Source organism: Akebia trifoliata, chromosome 5 (assembly GCF_017979445.1).
Source record: "Akebia trifoliata isolate Shusen 1 chromosome 5, ASM1797944v1, whole genome shotgun sequence".
NCBI classification, from domain to species: domain Eukaryota; kingdom Viridiplantae; phylum Streptophyta; class Magnoliopsida; order Ranunculales; family Lardizabalaceae; genus Akebia; species Akebia trifoliata.
In genome coordinates this window covers 35,536,105-35,554,240 of record NC_141379.1, presented here as the reverse complement: position 1 = coordinate 35,554,240, position 18,136 = coordinate 35,536,105, and the positions used below count along the sequence as shown (strand labels likewise).

At 34.3% G+C, this 18,136-nt stretch overlaps 1 protein-coding gene across 2 annotated transcripts; it reads left to right on the top strand.

The window, feature by feature from the left end:
- On the top strand, nt 1-5,123 carry LOC147402623 (putative WRKY transcription factor 47). 2 transcript variants are annotated; one of them, XM_086444344.1, is made up of 6 exons: nt 1-282; nt 448-519; nt 592-744; nt 2,026-2,379; nt 2,462-2,575; nt 4,023-5,123. In XM_086444344.1, exons 1-6 carry the CDS (start codon nt 61-63, stop codon nt 4,602-4,604), a joined length of 1,497 nt encoding a protein of 498 aa, XP_086300470.1. In that variant the 5' UTR covers nt 1-60; the 3' UTR covers nt 4,605-5,123. The 2 variants fall into 2 exon arrangements, with proteins under 2 accessions (XP_086300470.1, XP_086300469.1); XM_086444343.1 differs by having other exon boundaries at nt 2-288; nt 4,023-5,122.
- Nucleotides 5,124-18,136: the final 13,013 nt, after the last annotated feature.

The window sequence follows — 18,136 nt, the reverse complement described above, 5'->3', positions numbered from 1 at the left end:
ACTACCAAAGACTTGACAACCCCTCACCTTCTCTTTTTTCTTTTTTTTTTTTTTAAATTCATGGAGAGAAGCCGAGAACTGACACTCTTACACACCGGTCAGAATTCCGGTGCTTCTGATCACCAAATTGAGAAGTCAGTTGATCGGAAGGTTGTTATGCCGATGGAAGAGGTCGATTTCTTCTCCAATATTCATCATCATCATCTTCGACAGGTCGAAGTTCTTCGATCAAACAGTCAAATCCAAGATCAAGAGAGGAAAGATAAAATCGAACAGCCCCGTGTAAGCGTAAGATCTCTAATAACATAATTTAGTTATTTTCCGAATCATTTATATATAATTTGATCCTGTTCAAGCTTTTCTGTGATTGAATTGTGGAAGAAATGATAGATAATAAATCAATTATGTTATTGAGGAATGACACGCACCGATGAATAATTCTTACAGACTGGATTGCATCTTCGTACTCTCAATACCGATATTGAAGGACCCACAATTGAAGAGAAACAGATGACCCAAGTGAGTTTCAATTGCTCCTTAAATAAGATTAATTAAGATTTATGTATTTAATTACCTATATTTGCTTTGTAGTTGAGAACAGTTAAATTGGAACTCGATCGATCGAAAGATGAGAATAAAAAATTGAGGAGCATGTTGGATCAGGTAACCAAAAATTACAGTGCCCTTCAGACTCATATACTTCTGGCCATGCAACAACAAACACGGGATAATCGTCAAGAACAGGTAATTAATTGAGTTATTGCTTAATTATGTATGTGTTACTTCACTTAGATATGGAAATATGATGAGAAAGTTTAATATTATTATGACATCATCTAAGTCTCATACAATATATTTGGGGTCGGCCATATTGAAAGTGTTCTTATATTTGTTTTAGCAACCTGAATTCTACTTCTTTTGGATCTTCTCCTCTCTCCTTCAGATCCTTTAATTTACATATTTCTCATACTTATACTGTAAATCACCTTTGTTAAAAGTACCCAAATCCACCGGTTTGTCTTTCCTCTATTATTCTTATCTTTTGCACTCAATCTATTAACATGGTACATCAAGTTCAATGTTATAAATTAGAGTCGTGATAATCTGACTACCCCACGTGCCACACTCAATTGACTCTCCTGACGTGACAAGTTCGGAAACCCGTACATCTCAGGATACACAGTTGCCTCTGGATACACAATTTTATGGGGAAATGTAATTTTGTATCTCGAGCATACAGATCTACAGTTTTCGAACTTGTCACCTCTCAAGAGACGAGAGTCGATTGAGTGTGCCATGTTGGGGAAGTCAGATTATCACGATTTTATATATTACATAAATCTTGAAGTGTCTTCCCGAAATTAAAATGGAGAGGAGTGGTTTTCTCTAAATTTGAAAACTGTGTTCCCATAATAAACCAGAAATGGAAAACTTTGTACCTTAATTTTAATCTCGAGGAAAAAGTGGTGTGATATTAATTAACTAAAGATATTTACATAAATCTTAATATTGACTTGTAATCACTTTCACATATTTTAGTCGGCTTGATGTAACTATATATGTGAGGTGTGAGAGAAAACAAATTAGGTGTTGAAATTGTTGCTTGTTCATATTTGATTTGTATGCATGTGGATACAATTTTTTGACCTTTCAATAAATTTAGAGATTGACAGATGTGTTGACACATCTTTTTTTGCCCACCTAAAATCCCAAACTTATCACTTCACATCTCGAAAAGACCGTGGTCAAGATTGGTGCAGATGTGACAGAAAAAATGTTTTTGTTTTCTAATGGCACCAAGCTTTTAGTTGATTAAGGTATTCCAATTTAATTTATGTAATTCAAAATCATTACTTAAAAAAGAAATCACGTTTTTGTGATTTTCAGTCTGTATTTTATGTAAATTTACGGATGGTTTTATGGTTTTCTTGGTTCGAAATTAACGTTCTTTGACTTAGGCCTTATGTTAATTGGCACAATGATTTTGGGGACCAGTTTATGAAATATAGTATGGTTGTTTCACAGAAGGACCAAAGAAATGGCATGTCAAGCTCAGCATTGTCTGCCCATCAGTTCATGGACCCCAGTCCCTCCGGTGCATTAGATATCAACGAGCTTTCACACTCCAACGATGAGACACAAGGTCCATCAACTTCTCCTACTAATTGCATTGAAGTTATGTCGAAAGAATCAGATCATGACATGACTCAGATTGCAAGGAAGAGGTCTTGTATCGAAGATAACGCTGTTCAAAATTCCCGGAATTCGGGGCCCAACAAGAGCCCAAAGCTAGCACAAGCGAAATGCATCGAACAAGTTCCTGAGGTCCCATGTCGGAAGGCAAGAGTTTCTGTAAGGGCACGATCGGATGCACCACTGGTGAGAAAATTTAGCATGACTAATTTACTATATAGTGTTTTCCTGAAAGGGTTAATTATGAAAGTAAATTTGTGTGATTTAGATAAGTGATGGTTGCCAATGGCGAAAATATGGTCAAAAGATGGCGAAGGGTAATCCTTGTCCACGTGCTTACTATCGTTGCACCATGGCTGTTGGATGTCCTGTTCGTAAGCAGGTAAGGAGGATTTCACTTAATTTTTTTTTCAATCCTTCTCAGAAGATGTTATATTTTTTTTTATTGAAATAATAACATCTAGAAAAAAAAAACAAATAAAAAACTAATAACAACAATAACATTTCACATTCCTAAGAAGCAATATCTCAGCCATATCTAGTTGTATAGAATTTTTATTTTCCTTTTATTTTCTATGATGAACATAAGTAGCGAAAATTCCCAAAAGGTAGAAAAAAAAATGAAATTTTTCAAAACAGTAGACTGTACATTTCAATTACAAAAAGGGTAAATTATCATATTGGAAATTAAAATACTTTGGTTAAACTAGGAAACAAATTTCCTATTCTACAAAATAGTAAATACTTTCCCCATTTTAACTTTAGTTTAACAATTTTAAAAAATTCCGCTTTATAAAACAATAATTCTAAAAACAACAATTTTCTAGTTTCAAAGTTTAAATGAATACTTTATTGTTTTAGGAATTTTTACACTTTCAATGTTTGTTTTGCTAAAATAGCCATGTAAATATGCTATGAAAAAATCAACTAATGTTGAGCATAGTGACCAGGGCCTCCCTCAAAAAAGGATGGTATGAAGGTTGGGGTATTTGAGAAAAAAAAAAAAAAAGAGGAAAAGTTTGTCTGTCTTTGTAAACTCTTTGATATAACGTTGGAGTGACTTCCTACCCTCTATGGTGAAGTCCACACGTCCACGTCAACTAAGTGTCCAACGCAGAGTCATAGGAAGTCACTTAGTATTTTCATGAGTTCGGATACTATACACCCAGGGTGGAGGATTGAAATCCTCCCACAATTCCATACATCCAAGAAAATTATGTAAAGGAGATCTTTTAGACTTCAATTTCTAAGCTTGTTGCTAGCATGCCATATATTGAGGTGTGGGAAATCCTACACCCTGGGTTGTATATGATCTTAAGATTCTTTTCATATGTTTATTTTTTATTTTTTATGAACAAAAGTATGCTATGAAAAAAGTGGAAAAAGTTAATCATACTAATCACGGGGGAATATAGCTTTCAACCTACCTCATGATTTATGCTATAAATCATTGAGAGATCTCACTTCAGAAGACTTTGAATTCTGCATTAGGGGCTATCTATCAAATCTACTTCAGACACTATTCTTTTTTGTTTTATTTATTTATTTTTTGCTAAGTTACTTCGAACAGTATTCAAAAAATTGAATTAGAGACAAAATAAAAGAACAAAAAAACAAAGTAGAAAAATAACCAAGCATGCAAGATAGCTAAGATTATTCGTTTGTGGTTCGTTATATATTTATCCTTACTGGATAGTGGATATTCTTCTTCTATACTCTACGGAACATCTGTTGCGATAAATTGGTACATCAAAACAACTTAAAAATGTGATTATTATTTGTTGATCCCACTTAATGAGTTAAATAAATGAAAGTTTGTGTTACTACAGGTCCAGAGATGTGCAGATGACAAGACCATTCTCATAACAACCTACGAAGGAAACCACAACCACCCTCTCCCTCCTGCAGCCACAGCCATGGCTAACACAACGTCAGCTGCTGCAACGATGTTACTCTCGGGTTCAACCATGAGCAAGGAAACCCTCGCAAATTCTTGCTTCTTCCCATCTTTTCCCTATACATCCACCATGGCTACCCTATCTGCCTCCGCCCCATTTCCTACTATCACTCTTGACTTGACACAGACCCCCTCAAACAACATGCCATTCCAACGTGCTTCACTTCCATCCACACCCTTCCCGTTGCCATTGAATGGTTTGCCATGGCAGTTAGGGCAGCAACCCATGTACGTTCCCCCCATGCCCACGGTGCAACTAGCACAGCGTCACCCATCCATGGTTGAGACCATCACTGCAGCGATAGCCACCGACCCTAACCTAACTGCAGCCGTGGCTTCAGCTATATCATCAATTATGAGTGCACCTCGAAGCGAAGACGGCAATGTTAATAATTCTGGTGTGCCTGTATTGTCACAATTTTCTCAGCCCTGCACCACTTTCCCTACCAACTAGAGTGACAATGCCGCACCTGAATTGGCCTAGTTTGAAGATCACCGAGGTTCTATAACGAATTACCCAAGTCGCATAATTTGAGTTGTGTACAGCATAATTACTCGCATACACGGGCTGATACAGAAGATTAGTGTGTATTGCCCTGCGAGGAGTTATTGGTCTGTTGGCAGCTCTACACATTAGATGACATTCTCAGAATCCCGCACTTTGTTTTGCTTGAATAATCTACGTCCGGATGGTACGTGGATTTTGGGGCATAGAGGTAAAATTTTGGCATATATAGCTAAGCCAAAAAGGTCTGTTAGTGAATGATTCAGTACAGATTACAACCTCCTGTAGTGATTGCTGTTTCATGGTGTGTAGCTTTAAACCTTATTGGTGATCAGGTGTGGGATAGAATAATTAGCATATTACACCAACTTTCGCTTGTTGAACAGTAGTATATCTTGTACATAATTACAGAATATAATAAGAGAGATTCTCAGACCACATTTTAACTTGCAATGATTGACCTCACATAGGTACGTATGATGTATATATCATGTCGCTTCAAGGCATTTAGGAACACTTTTTGGGACCACATTCCATGCTCTTGTATTAAAAAATGCTTTAGGGTTCGAAATTATAATCTCTTATCTACTCAGATTCCCACTAAATGTAGAAGCTGAAAATGGGCAATAGTCTAGCTTATTTATGATTTTCGAATGATTGATAATTCCCTTTTTTAGATAATGACTAAAAATATCTTTCAAAATGTTTCTATGTTATTAAATTAGTGATAAACAGATCAATTTTTTTTAATACAATTATTGATCATGTCCAACAAAAACGAGGCATGGTCTTTCCACAGATGTATGAATAAAAAATAATGATTTTCAAACTCACCCCTCTCCTTTGACATATTCTCTTGACGTGGCATGTGTTAGGATCATATATTTTTTTCATCGGAATACACAGCTACACATTCACAGGGATATGCAATTGTGTATCCCAAGGAAAAAAATCTATGATTTTAGCACATGCCACGTCAGAAGAGTATGGTAGAGAGAGGGAGTAAGTAAATCACGACTCATGAATAAAACTAAGAGTTGTGATTTTTCTGACTCCCCCTCTGACATACTCTCCTGACGTGACATGAGCATAAAATCATAGATTTTCCTCAGGATACTCAAGTGCATATATTTATGGAGAGATGCAATTGTGTATCCCGAGAAAATCTATGATTCTATGAACATGCCATGTCTGGAGAGTAGAGGGGAGTCAGTTTATCATTTTTCAAAAAAGTAATTTTTTACATTTTACTCAATATTAAAAAACTTTATAATTAATTTAAAAAAATTGAAATTAGTAATCTAAATTTATATATAGTTTATAATTTAATATATTACATGGGTACATTTTGTAATTCAAAATATTAATAAGAATTATTTTAAATTTGCATCCTTTCTATAATATTGAAAATTAATAGGGTATTTTTGTTATTTTAACAAATTAACTTTGGATTAATACCACCCTTATCTTATTAAAACAATGAACATGAAAGGAAATTTTTTAAATTTTATATACCAAAAAGATCTTACTAATTAGTAATATTAAATGCATTAATAAAACATTTTTGGAAGAACATATACCACGCCTTCTTTCCTTCTATGATAGGGATATGATGAGTTGCAAAATCTATCAAAAATCTTTTAAACTTGGTAAGAATTAAACTCAAAATATATAGTTTTTATGGAAGGTAAATCAGAATAGTTATTAAAAAGAAAGATTTGATGAATTGTAAAATCTTACAAAAATATTTTATATTAAATATCTTATCCTTGTTTAATCTAAATATAACTCATTAATTTTTTCATGACAAGATATGTTAGGAATAATCAAAATGGCTATTAAGAAAAAATATTTGAGGAGCAAAAAATATCAAAATATTCTTGTAATTAAATATCCTATCTGTCATGGCAGTTATGCAGAATTTTTTTTTTTTTTTGTCAAAATGATTAGTAATTAAAGAAAGATTTGATGCATTGTAAAATCTTAATAAAACTATTTGGTAATAAGTATGATATCTTTATCTCATCTTTCAATATAAGTAATTTGGTTGAGCTTGTCTTCAGCATGGTAGTAGCTTTGTATTGATAGAGAGATTGCACCCCAACTTCATGTCAAGATGCATCCCCTACTTGAATGTTGTGGTGAATTATGCTGGACATATTCTGTGTACTTGAAACAAATATTCTAAATCCAAAAAACAAATCGTAGAAAGTGAAGATTGGAAAGAACTTATCAATTTTGATGTGATTGAAGCACGAAAACTAACATTACAATTAGAAATAAAATGAAGATCAACGGCTATGATGAAAAGAAGTAATGGACGCGCACTCAGTGATGCTTAAATCCGATATTTTCACCCCCCTTGCACATACACGCACTAAAGTTTTTTGGTGGGTTGGCCTCATAAATACAATGGGCTGCAATCCCATGGTGCCTTGGGCTCTTATATGCGCGTGAAGTCTACTATTTTTTTCATTCATATTCAAGCAAGTGAGAGAGTGCGATCCTTTATTATGTGAGCACCATTATTGTATTTATCCGATATGAGACTAAAATTTGAAAGAGTTGTCTCTACAATTATAACAAACAAGAAAAATAAGAAAATCTTTGACTTTCAACTTATATAAAACAGGAAAAAATTCTTTTAACTTATGTTTCAACAATTAAGAAAATCTCTGAACTTTACAAATAACACTCAAGAGGTCTTGAGTTCAAACCTTACCCCTAACAGAACATAAGAATAAAATACATCATAAAGCTATGAATTTTACAATAGATCACCCACTCGAATTTTTGGGCTTATTTTTTTCGTTATTCAATTTCTTAAGTTTTTCCTAGGGTTAGTTTCATCTTTGTACATTGTATCAATTCATAACCAACTCGCTTAAGGGTTCCTACCAAAACATTCTGTTTTGAAATCCTAATGGAAAACACTAGTCTTGAGGCTCTCCATCGAATAGATAAGGGCATGTCTATGTTTTTTACTCTTATTTCAACCGATTGTTTAATGGAGAGAAAAAAAAAATGTGAAAAAGTCCAGCTTCCAGATTTCAACATTTATAGGAATCTGATTTAACTTAAAAATATTTTTTCGATTATAATTCTCTTATGTTAATAAATTGGAAAATGCTTGAGTGACATTAAAATTAACATTGATTCACAAGTTGCAAATGCGGAAATGAGGCACTAGTGTTTTCACGGATGTATTACAAAAGAGTTATGCTAAAGTGACCTCAATTCACTCTTTGCTGATGTGGAAGTGCACACAAAACCATAGATACTTTTCACTCGTATCTTGATGAAAAGCATCTATGATTCCGTACGCACCACAATGCAAAGTGTCGATTGAGGTCACTCCAGCATTATTCAATACACACGTACCCAAAAATGCTTTTCACTCTTATCTCGATGAAAAGCATTTATGCTTCCGTACATACATCCACATAAAAAATGTGAGAATCAATGTCAATTTAAATGTTACTTCAACATTTTCCACTAAAAACTCTACTTAATTTGAATAATAATTTTTAAATTAATTATCTAATTTTTATATATAATATAATATATTACAAAGGTATATCTTGTAATTAAAAATATTAATAATGATGATTTTGAATTTGCATCTTTTATACTTGTAATTTTAACAAATTAATTTCGGATTAGATATTCATACCTCCTTTATCTCATTAAAACATTGACAATAAAGGATCTTTTGTAATTTCAACAAATAACGTGATTGTAATTTTGTTCACCAAAGAGATCTTAATAAGTTTAAATTCATTAATAAGACATTTTTGGGAGAATATTTTGGTGTCAACCACCATTTACCCTTCTCTCGTTATAAGATAGAGATACGATTAGTTGCAAAATCTGAAAAATATCATTTAAATTGGTAAGAATAAAATCATTAGTTTTTTTTAGAAGATAAATCAACATGGTTATTAAGAAAAAAGATTTGATGAATGGTAAAATCTTAGGGAGATATTTTGTTATTAAATATCGTGTCTTTGTTTCATTTAAATATAATTAATTAATTTTTTCATTACAATATATGTCACATGAATAGTCAAAATGTTGATGAGTTGTAAAAGCTCACAAAAAAAATTGTCATTAAATATCGTATCTTTTCATGAGCAAAAAAATCAAAAAGATTCCTAAGAAGAAAGATTTGATGAATTGTAAAATCTTACAATAATTATTTGATAATAAATATGATATCTTTATTGCAACTTTCTACATATATAAGTAATTTTGTGAACATGTTTTTCTATATATATCCCACAATTTTAGGGTTTGATTCATATTCTTTCTTTTTTTTTTTGTTTTTATTGATTGGGGAGAGAGATGGAGACTTCAGTCTTTATAATTGATCATTGTTCATCACATTTCATTCGTTTATCTTACGATGGGATATATTAATTTCTTGAAGACGGCCGTCTTCAAGAAAACAAGTATATCTTGCATTCACCATTGCATCGAGAGATGTGCCGATTACAAGAACATTCTCATAATCTATGGTGGAAACCACAACGACCCTTTCTCTCTCTTGCAGTCACGCCCATGGTGCAACTAGCACAGTGCGTGACACTTCCACACGAGGGTACAACATGAACAATTCTGCTGTGCCTGCATTGTCACAACTTCCACACAGTCCTGCACCACCTTCTATACCTAACTAGAATTGGTGTAGTTGGAAGATCACCGAGCTTGTATAACAAATTATCGAAGTCACGGACCACGTTTTAACTTGCAATGATTGACGCTCACTTAGATACATATATGATTGTATATCTCATGACCCTTGGAGGCATTTGGAAACACTTTTTTTGGACCCATTTCCATGCTTTTGTATTAAAAAAATGATTTCTGGTTCGAATTTATAACCTGGCAATTACTCAGATTCCCAGTAAATGTAGACGCTGAAAATGGGTGAAGTCCATCTACAGGAATCTGATTAAATTTAATGTTTTTTTGAATGATTGATCATTCCGATCCCTTTTTTAGAGATAAACAGATCAATATTTTTAAGATAATTATCGAAATGTCCAACCAAAATGAGGTATAGTGTTTCCACGGATGTATTATAAAACTAATAATTATAATTAATTTAAATAGTTAGTTAAAATTTTTTTAAATTTATATAATAATTTAAACTACTACAAGGGTATATATTTTAATTCAAAAATATTAATAAGGATGATTTAAATTTTCATCATAAAATCTTGCAAAAATATTTTGATATTAAATATCTTATCTTTGTTTCATTTATATATGCAAATAATTTATTTTCATGACAAAATATGCATCAAACAATCAAAATGGCTATCAAGAAAAAGTACACGTTGAGTAGTAAAATCATATAAATAAAAATTTATTATTAAATATCCTATTTGTTCGGAAATCAATATAATTACTAAGAAGAAAGATTTGGTGCATTGTAAAATCTTACAAAAAAATTTTGGTAGTAACTATCATATATATATATATATATATATATGTGGGTTGCGTTCGATATACACACAAACAAACTCATATCTCTACAAACTTGCACGATCATCCAATTAAACGTAAATTAATCTGCAGTCCAGATCCATTGTAAGTTTACCATCATTTGTAAACAAATGAAATTTCAAAAATTAGACTTACCTCCCCGTAAAAACAAAAACAAATATGCTCTTCCTTTTCTTTCTTATCTCTGCTAGAAACGAAGACGACGACAGCGACGATCTGCTATTCTCAACTTCGTCTTCTTCGTTGAGGTTTCTCTGCAAATTTGGGTGATTTGATTCTCTACCTCCCTCTTCGTATTCAATGTCTTCTTCGTTCCTTCGTTGAACGACTTATTCTTCAACAAACCAGATTGATCTATTCTTTGACAAATCAGATCGACCTATTCTTCGAAAAACATCGAAGATTTATGATGACGACGGTCACTCTCTTGTTCAGATGGTCACTCACTGAAGATTTGCGACGGCACGACGACGACGACGACAACGACAAAGCCCATAATCTGAAACTCTCGCTCTCTCTCGATCGATTGATTGACCAATACTCTCTTGATGATAGATCTCTTTATCGATCTTTGTTACTTTGCCATCCTCTGTGTTTCTATGCATTAAAGATCCAAAAGAAACAAACTCTCTCTCTCTCTCTCTATCTCTCTCTGCCTTTTATTTTGAGTTGCAGAAGAAGTTTTCAAGCTCTGTTAATGGCGTTCTGTCGTATGTTTCTTCTTTTTATTCTTCTATCAACATTTTCAGTAACATCATCAAATGTAAATCTTATTTCAACAACACATCTGTGAATAATTTTAATCGCTCTATTATTTCCATTTTTTTATATATATTTTAACTTTGGGTTATATTTGTTTGATAGGTGATGCGCTTTACACTGTGTTTGGATTGAGGGAAAGGGAGGGAAGGGAAGAGAAAATATGCTATTTTCTCTTCCTTTCTCCTGTTTGGATTGTTAAGTAAGGAGGGAAGAGAAGAAAAACGGAGGGAAGGGAAGGGAAAAAGTGCTGAATTTTGTTCCCTCCAAAAGTGGAGAGACGAAGAGGGAAGGGAAGGGAATAAATTTTATATTCCAAATTTACCCTCATCATTTTCAAAATTTCCTAAGAAATATGATATTGGCAGGCCAATTATTACTAGTTACACCCGAAGTAATAAAACAACTTATCTGATTTCAGAAGCCCAAGTAGAAAACGAAGGAGCCGAACTCGAACTCGTGTAGGAGACGAGTTCATTTATAATTCCATTAATTGGAGTCTTAAAGGGTTGGTGTGAAAATAGAAATTCTCATTTTTAATTACATTTGTAAATTAGCTTGACAAACAAATGGAATATCAAGCAGAACAAACCAGAACTTGAACACTAGCTATACATGGTTCTTAACCACAGTGACAAAGTCACGGTTTGAGAATAATTTGACAAGAGAAAGCTTTGGAAACAGTCGGGAAAACATTGGATAACTTTAAAAGTAAAAATGATAAGAAAAAACAAAAATGATATGTGATTTTTTTTTTAAATCCTCGATTAAATCATGGTTAATCATGACTTTTTTTCAAAAACTTTGTGATGATTTAATCGATAACTATTTAAATCATGATTTAATTGAGATATTTAAAAAAAAAAAAAAAACTCAGATTTTTATCACTATGTTCTTAAGTACACTATAGCAAATATTCCTTAATTTTGTGGATTTTCCTTACAATCCGAAGGACGAATTACAATTAGACAAAACTTGGTGCATTAAACTACAAGTTGAAAAATCTGAAACCATTTAAGAAAACCTTAAATTATCCTTGAAAGTAAGAAATCTCGAGTATTTATCATAAAATCATTCAAGAAAACAAAAAGTAGAACTTATTAGGCATAAAAACAGCACCTTGAGAGCCAAAGTGAATTCTTCCTGCCTTTCAAGCTCAATGAGACAACAATCATGTCCACCTTCAAGAGCCTCAATACATGCATTTTGATGAATTTATTGAGCTTCTCTTCATCATCTTTGAACCTTTTAAGACCCAAAATTACAAAAAGAGCTTCTTTGTAGATTATATCCTATGGCATTGGATCATGGTTTTGAAGTTGAAGTTACTTTATTTTGGAAAGAAATAAAAAATATCTATTTAATATTACATTTTTGGATCCGATTAATTAAACCCGAACGTTTCAATTTTTAAAATATTTCTTAGAACAAAGAAGGTCAAATGAGTTTAGGTGTTTATATTTTGTATTATTGTACAAGTAGAATTTTGTTTTTTAGACTATGAAGGGTATAATTGTCATTTGACAGTAATAATTTCTCTTCTCTTCTCTTATGAATCTTAACCAAACAGTAGAAACTTGACTTTTTCTCTTCTCTTCTCTTTCAATCCAAACAGGGTGAAGAGAAACTTCCCTTCCCTTCCTTTCCCTTCCCTTCCCTTAATGAGTTTCTCTTCCCTCCCCTTCCCTCAATCCAAACACAGCCTTATGCTTTGAAGAGAGCTTTAAATGATCTAGGAAATGTTCTACAGAGTTGGGATCCAACATTAGTGAACCCACCCATGTACATGGTTTCATGTTACTTGTGATTAGGGTTGTCAACGGATAGGTATCCGATCGGATAGTGTTATATCTGACTTCGAATTCGGAAAAAAAATAATGATATCCGAATTCGAATTCAAATCTTATCGGATATCACTAACAAACATTTGAATTCGAATTCGAAAAATATATCGGATATCCATATATTATCCAATCCGATAAAAAATCCTACAAATGGGGTTTTACACCTATTCGAATCTGTAAAAAATATAAATTAATTTTTTTATTTTTTAAACTCCAAAATTGTAATATTCCACCAATTTCAGTATTAAAATTGAATAAAATGGGGTTTTACTCTATGTGTGTGTGTGCGGGTGTGTGTGTGAGAGAGAGAGAGAGAGAGATAGAGAGTATCTTTGGATGCTTGTCTGCCAGAGAAAACGGTGGTTAGGGAGCTCGCACAATCAAAAAAATGGGTTTTACCGAGAGAAAGAGAGAGTATGTACCTAGATGCTCGTCGACCGGAAAAGACGAATGGGTTATGGAGCTCGCAGTCTCGCACAGTCGAAATCCACCCTTCCGTTTACTTCGACTGGTTCATTCGTTTTGGGTTGAGAGAAGATAACTTTAAAAGTAAAATTTTTGTTGTAAAACATGAATGCACAGCATCATATATACATATATAAAGTTTTGTTGTAAAATATGAATACATAACATCCGAATTCGGAATAGATATTATCAAATCGGATTTCGCAACATCGGAATTCGTATCTGAAACTCATTCAAATTTTAAAATAACATCCGAATCCAATATCTGATATTTGAAAATTTTGGATAATATCCAATTTTTCGAATTCGAATTTGGATTTGGATTTGGATTTCGGCTATCCATTGACACCCCTACTTCTCATAAAGATAACAGAGTTACTAGACTCTAACTACTCAGCATGGTTTGTGGAGATATGGTTTCACGTTACTTGTAGATGCTAGAATTTGCTCTACAATTTTTCCTTCCTCTTTGCTCGGGCGGACCTGCAAATCAGCTCACTCTGATGATCAAGTTAGACTCTAAGAGAATTGATCTATCTTAATTTAGTTTAGAGAAAAGAAGAATTCCAACCTCTCTTTACCCATGGTCATCTTCCTTTTATAAGCATCCAACTTGATCGTTTTTTGTGCCATTATTTGAAGTGACCTAGAGCGGTTAGCTTTCTCTCAGGGTGGTTAGCTCACTCTTTGACACGTCAGTTGCAGGAGTAGTTGTTACCGCTCTGTCAATCCTGGCATAATCAGAGCTGATCTGACACGGTATGGGTTGTCAGTGATGTCAATCAATGGCACATCTGTCAGACTCGCCTTGCCGACCTATACTGTCATTGTCCGTGCTACTTAATTGATTGATGGTGCAAGTCCGAGCTGGACACCCGTGCATCCGAGGAGTTTAGTCAACTGGGCCCATATAGCAGTCTATCTGAGCTTCAAGTCCTTGCTTCCGGGCTTTGTTTGAGCCACGTGTCCATGCTTGAGTTTTTCCCCCTCACATTACTTGTGATAGAGATAACAAAATTATGAATTGGAAATTTTTTTTGGAGAGGTAATACCAATCATGAAAATTTGAATGTGTAAATTGAGCACGTGCTCACTTACACGATTGGCTTTAAATCCAAGTCGTTGGACCTTCATCTAATATATATATATTATATATATAATATATATATATATATGGGTCCCGTTCAGCACCCTAAGCTTTACCACACACTTAACAAACGTGTTTTGTCTTACATGGGTTAGAAGTTTTGGAATGGGCTGATTTTTGATGAGGATGATCTCTATGGTGAGGAGATCATCCTCACCAAAAATCAGCTCATTCCAAAACTTCTAACCCCATCAAAAATGATTTACAAAAAATGGACGGTCCACGATTTTTCAACGTGTAAACATGGGGCTAAACATTTTGGAATGGACTGATTTTTGGGGAGGATGATCTTCTAATCATAGAGATCATCCTCACCAAAAATCAGCCCATTCCAAAACTTATAACCCATGTAGGACAAAAAACGTTTGTTAAAGTGTGTGGTAAAACTTAGGGTGCTGAACATTTCCATATATATATATATATAGGGTCCCGTTCGGCGTCCTACAACGTAACAAACAATTTGACAAACATTTTGGAGCCGTCGGATATATAGAGATCGGACGGACGAGATTCACTTAAACACGTTCTAACGTATAATTAAAATTTTTAAGTTAATTACACAGCGCCATCCTTCTACTTTCCATTAATTAGTGCGTCCTCCCTCTCTCTTAAAAAAAAACAGAGAGTGAGAACTCTCTCATTCTCTCTCTCGATGGAACTCAATAGAACCTTCTCTCTCACTCTCTCAAACCCTCTCACTTGAACAAAAATGGTGCTTGGACGTCCTCCCACACTCTTTAAAAAAAAAAAACAGAGAGTGAGAACTCTCTCATTCTCTCTCTCGACGGAACTTGATAGAACCCTCTCTCTCACTCTCTCAAACCCTCACTTGAACAAAAATGGGGCTTGGATGGGCAGTAGCTTTGAGGAGATAATCAGTAGCCCAATGAATGGCCACCCTTGCGTTCTGTAACTCGCCCTTCATCAACCCACCAAACCCTCTTATTTTGAGAGAGAGGGTTTCAGTTCGATCAAGAATGAGATCGTGAGAGAGTGTGAAAAAGAGTGAGATCGGACGGACGATTGAGAATGATAGAGTGAGAGAGTGAGAGAGAGGGTTCTATCCTCATCTATCAAGTTCTGTCGAGAGCGTAAAGGAGGGTTTGAGAGAGAGAGAGAGAGAGTTCATTCAAGAGAGAGAATGAGAGTCTCACTCTTTGTTTTTTTTTTATGAGAGAGGGAGGTAACACTAAATAAGCGAAAGTAGAATGATGGCACTGTAATTAAGTGAAAACGAATAAGTTATATGTTAAATCGAAGAGATTGAATCTCGTCCGTTCAATCTCCTCATATCAGACGGCTTAAAAATGTTTGCCAAAATGTTTGTCAAAATGTTTTGTGCCGAACATTTCCCATATATATATATATGAGTCACGTTCCGTATACCCCTATTACGACTCACATTGCGACACACCACCGTTTTGTCTTATATGGGCAAAAATGTTTGGAATGGCTGATTTTTTGTGAGGATGATCTCTGTGATGAGGGGATCATCCTGGCAAAAATCATTCCATTCCAAAACTTGTAACCCCATCAAAATTGATTTACAAAAATTGGACCGTCTATAATTTTTCAACAAAAATTGGACGATCTAGAAGTTTCATAATGAGCTGATTTTTGGCAAGGATGATCTCCTCACCACAGAGATCATCCTCACAAAAAATCAGTCCATTCCAAATATTTTTACCCATATAAGACAAAACACGTTGTCTATATATATATATGGGTCAGGTTCAAAGGACAACCATTTCTACACACATATAGACAACGTGTTTTGTCTTATATGGGTAAAAATATTTGGAATGGACTGATTTTTTGTGAGGATGATCTCTGTGGTGAGGAGATCATCCTTGCCAAAAATCAGCTCATTATGAAACTTCTAAACCGTCCAATTTTTGTAAATCAATTTTGATGGGGTTACAAGTTTTGGAATTGGATGATTTTTTGCCAGGATGATCCCCTCATCACAGAGATCATTCTCACAAAAAAATCAGTCCATTCCAAACATTTTTGCCCATATAAGACAAAACACGTTGTCTATATGTGTGTTGAAATTAGGGCTGTCAACGGATAGCTATCCGATCAGATACTGCTATATCCGAATTCGAATCCGAAAAAAAAAAATACTATCCGAATTCGAATTCGAATCCGATCGGATATCCCTAACAAACATTCGAATTCGAATTCAAAAAATATATCGGATATCCGATAATATTCGATCCGATCGGAGTTTGTATAGTCGAAATCCACAGATTTCATCTGAAAACTCCGGCGGGTTCAGATCGTAGAGAGAGAGAGAAGAGAGAGAGAGAGAGAGAGAGAGAGAGAATATATACCTGGATGCTCGCCGGCCGGAGTAGACATGTCAGAGTTCGCATATTTGAAGTGAAACCCATCACGCCGATTGATTAGATCGGAGAGAGAGAGAGAGAGAGAGAGAGAGAGAGAATACCTGATGCTCGCCGGCCCGAAAAAATCGTAGTCACGGAGTTCGATCGAAACGGAAACCCACCATTAACGTCCTCTGTTGTTGGGTTGAAGGTGGGTTCGTTTGAGAAGATAAAGATGTGAAAACAAGTTTTGTATATGACACGAATATATAACACCGTATATTTGTAGATATAAAGTTTTGTTATAAAACAGAAATACATAATATATGTATTATTTTCGGAGCGGATATTATCGAATCGGATATCGCAATATCCGAATTCGTATCCGAAACTCATTCGAATGTAAAAATGGCATCCGAATCCGAATCCGATATCCGAAAATTTCGGATAATATCCGATTTTTCGAATTCAAATTCGAATTCGGATTCGGATTTCGGCTATCCATTGACACCCCTAGTTGAAATGGTTGTCCTTTGAACCTGACCCTATATATATATATATATATTTATTGCATCTACTTACATATAAATAATTTAAAAAAAATTCTACATAAACTGTACTATTTTAGAGTGGTGGTGGAAGGGCTTGAGTTACATTCAGTTTTGGGGAACGATGGAGACTTCATTCTCGATTTGGTCTTCTAAGTTATTAATGATCATTGTTCATAACATTTCAGCTGTCTACCTAGATGGACGATTCATTCTTGAAGACAGCAACAATACCAATGATGGAAAACAAAAGTTCCACTTCTTGGTCTCTTCTTGATGACTTGATCTTCTCTCCATTTTTACACCACCAACGTCAACATTTGATATCAATTCCAGGCTCAGTATGTCTTTGATTTAGCTTCCTGGTGTACTTGTAGCCGCAACGGTGAGCTAGAGGTAGCTTTCATGCGTTTGGCGCACAAGATGAGCTTCGTAAGCTAGCTTCGCTGAAGAGAAAAATGGTTCTCACAAATTTGAGCCAGTGAGTGATACAGAACTCTCTTCTGTAACAAACCTATACAAATGAAGATGAATAGAATGTGCTACTGCGCTATATAGCCCACTTGATTTTCTCTACTATTCCGTCTTCTAAATAGAAGAAAATTAATGTATTTTTTACTATGTAATTTGCCTAATAAATGAAAAGTTAAAGACAATGGGTCTTTTTGAAAAAAATTATTAGTTTGTGGGCAAAATCAAGAGTTGTCAAATAGACAATGGATCTTTGGAAGGGTAAATTTCTCTTTGACCCCCAGTGGTTTGGCATAATTTCATGTTGACCACCTAACATTTTGACAATTGTACTTACCTCACTTTCGCGGAAAGGTGTTAAAATTCGTGTTATTTTACCCTCTCATTTTATTTATTTCCATACAAA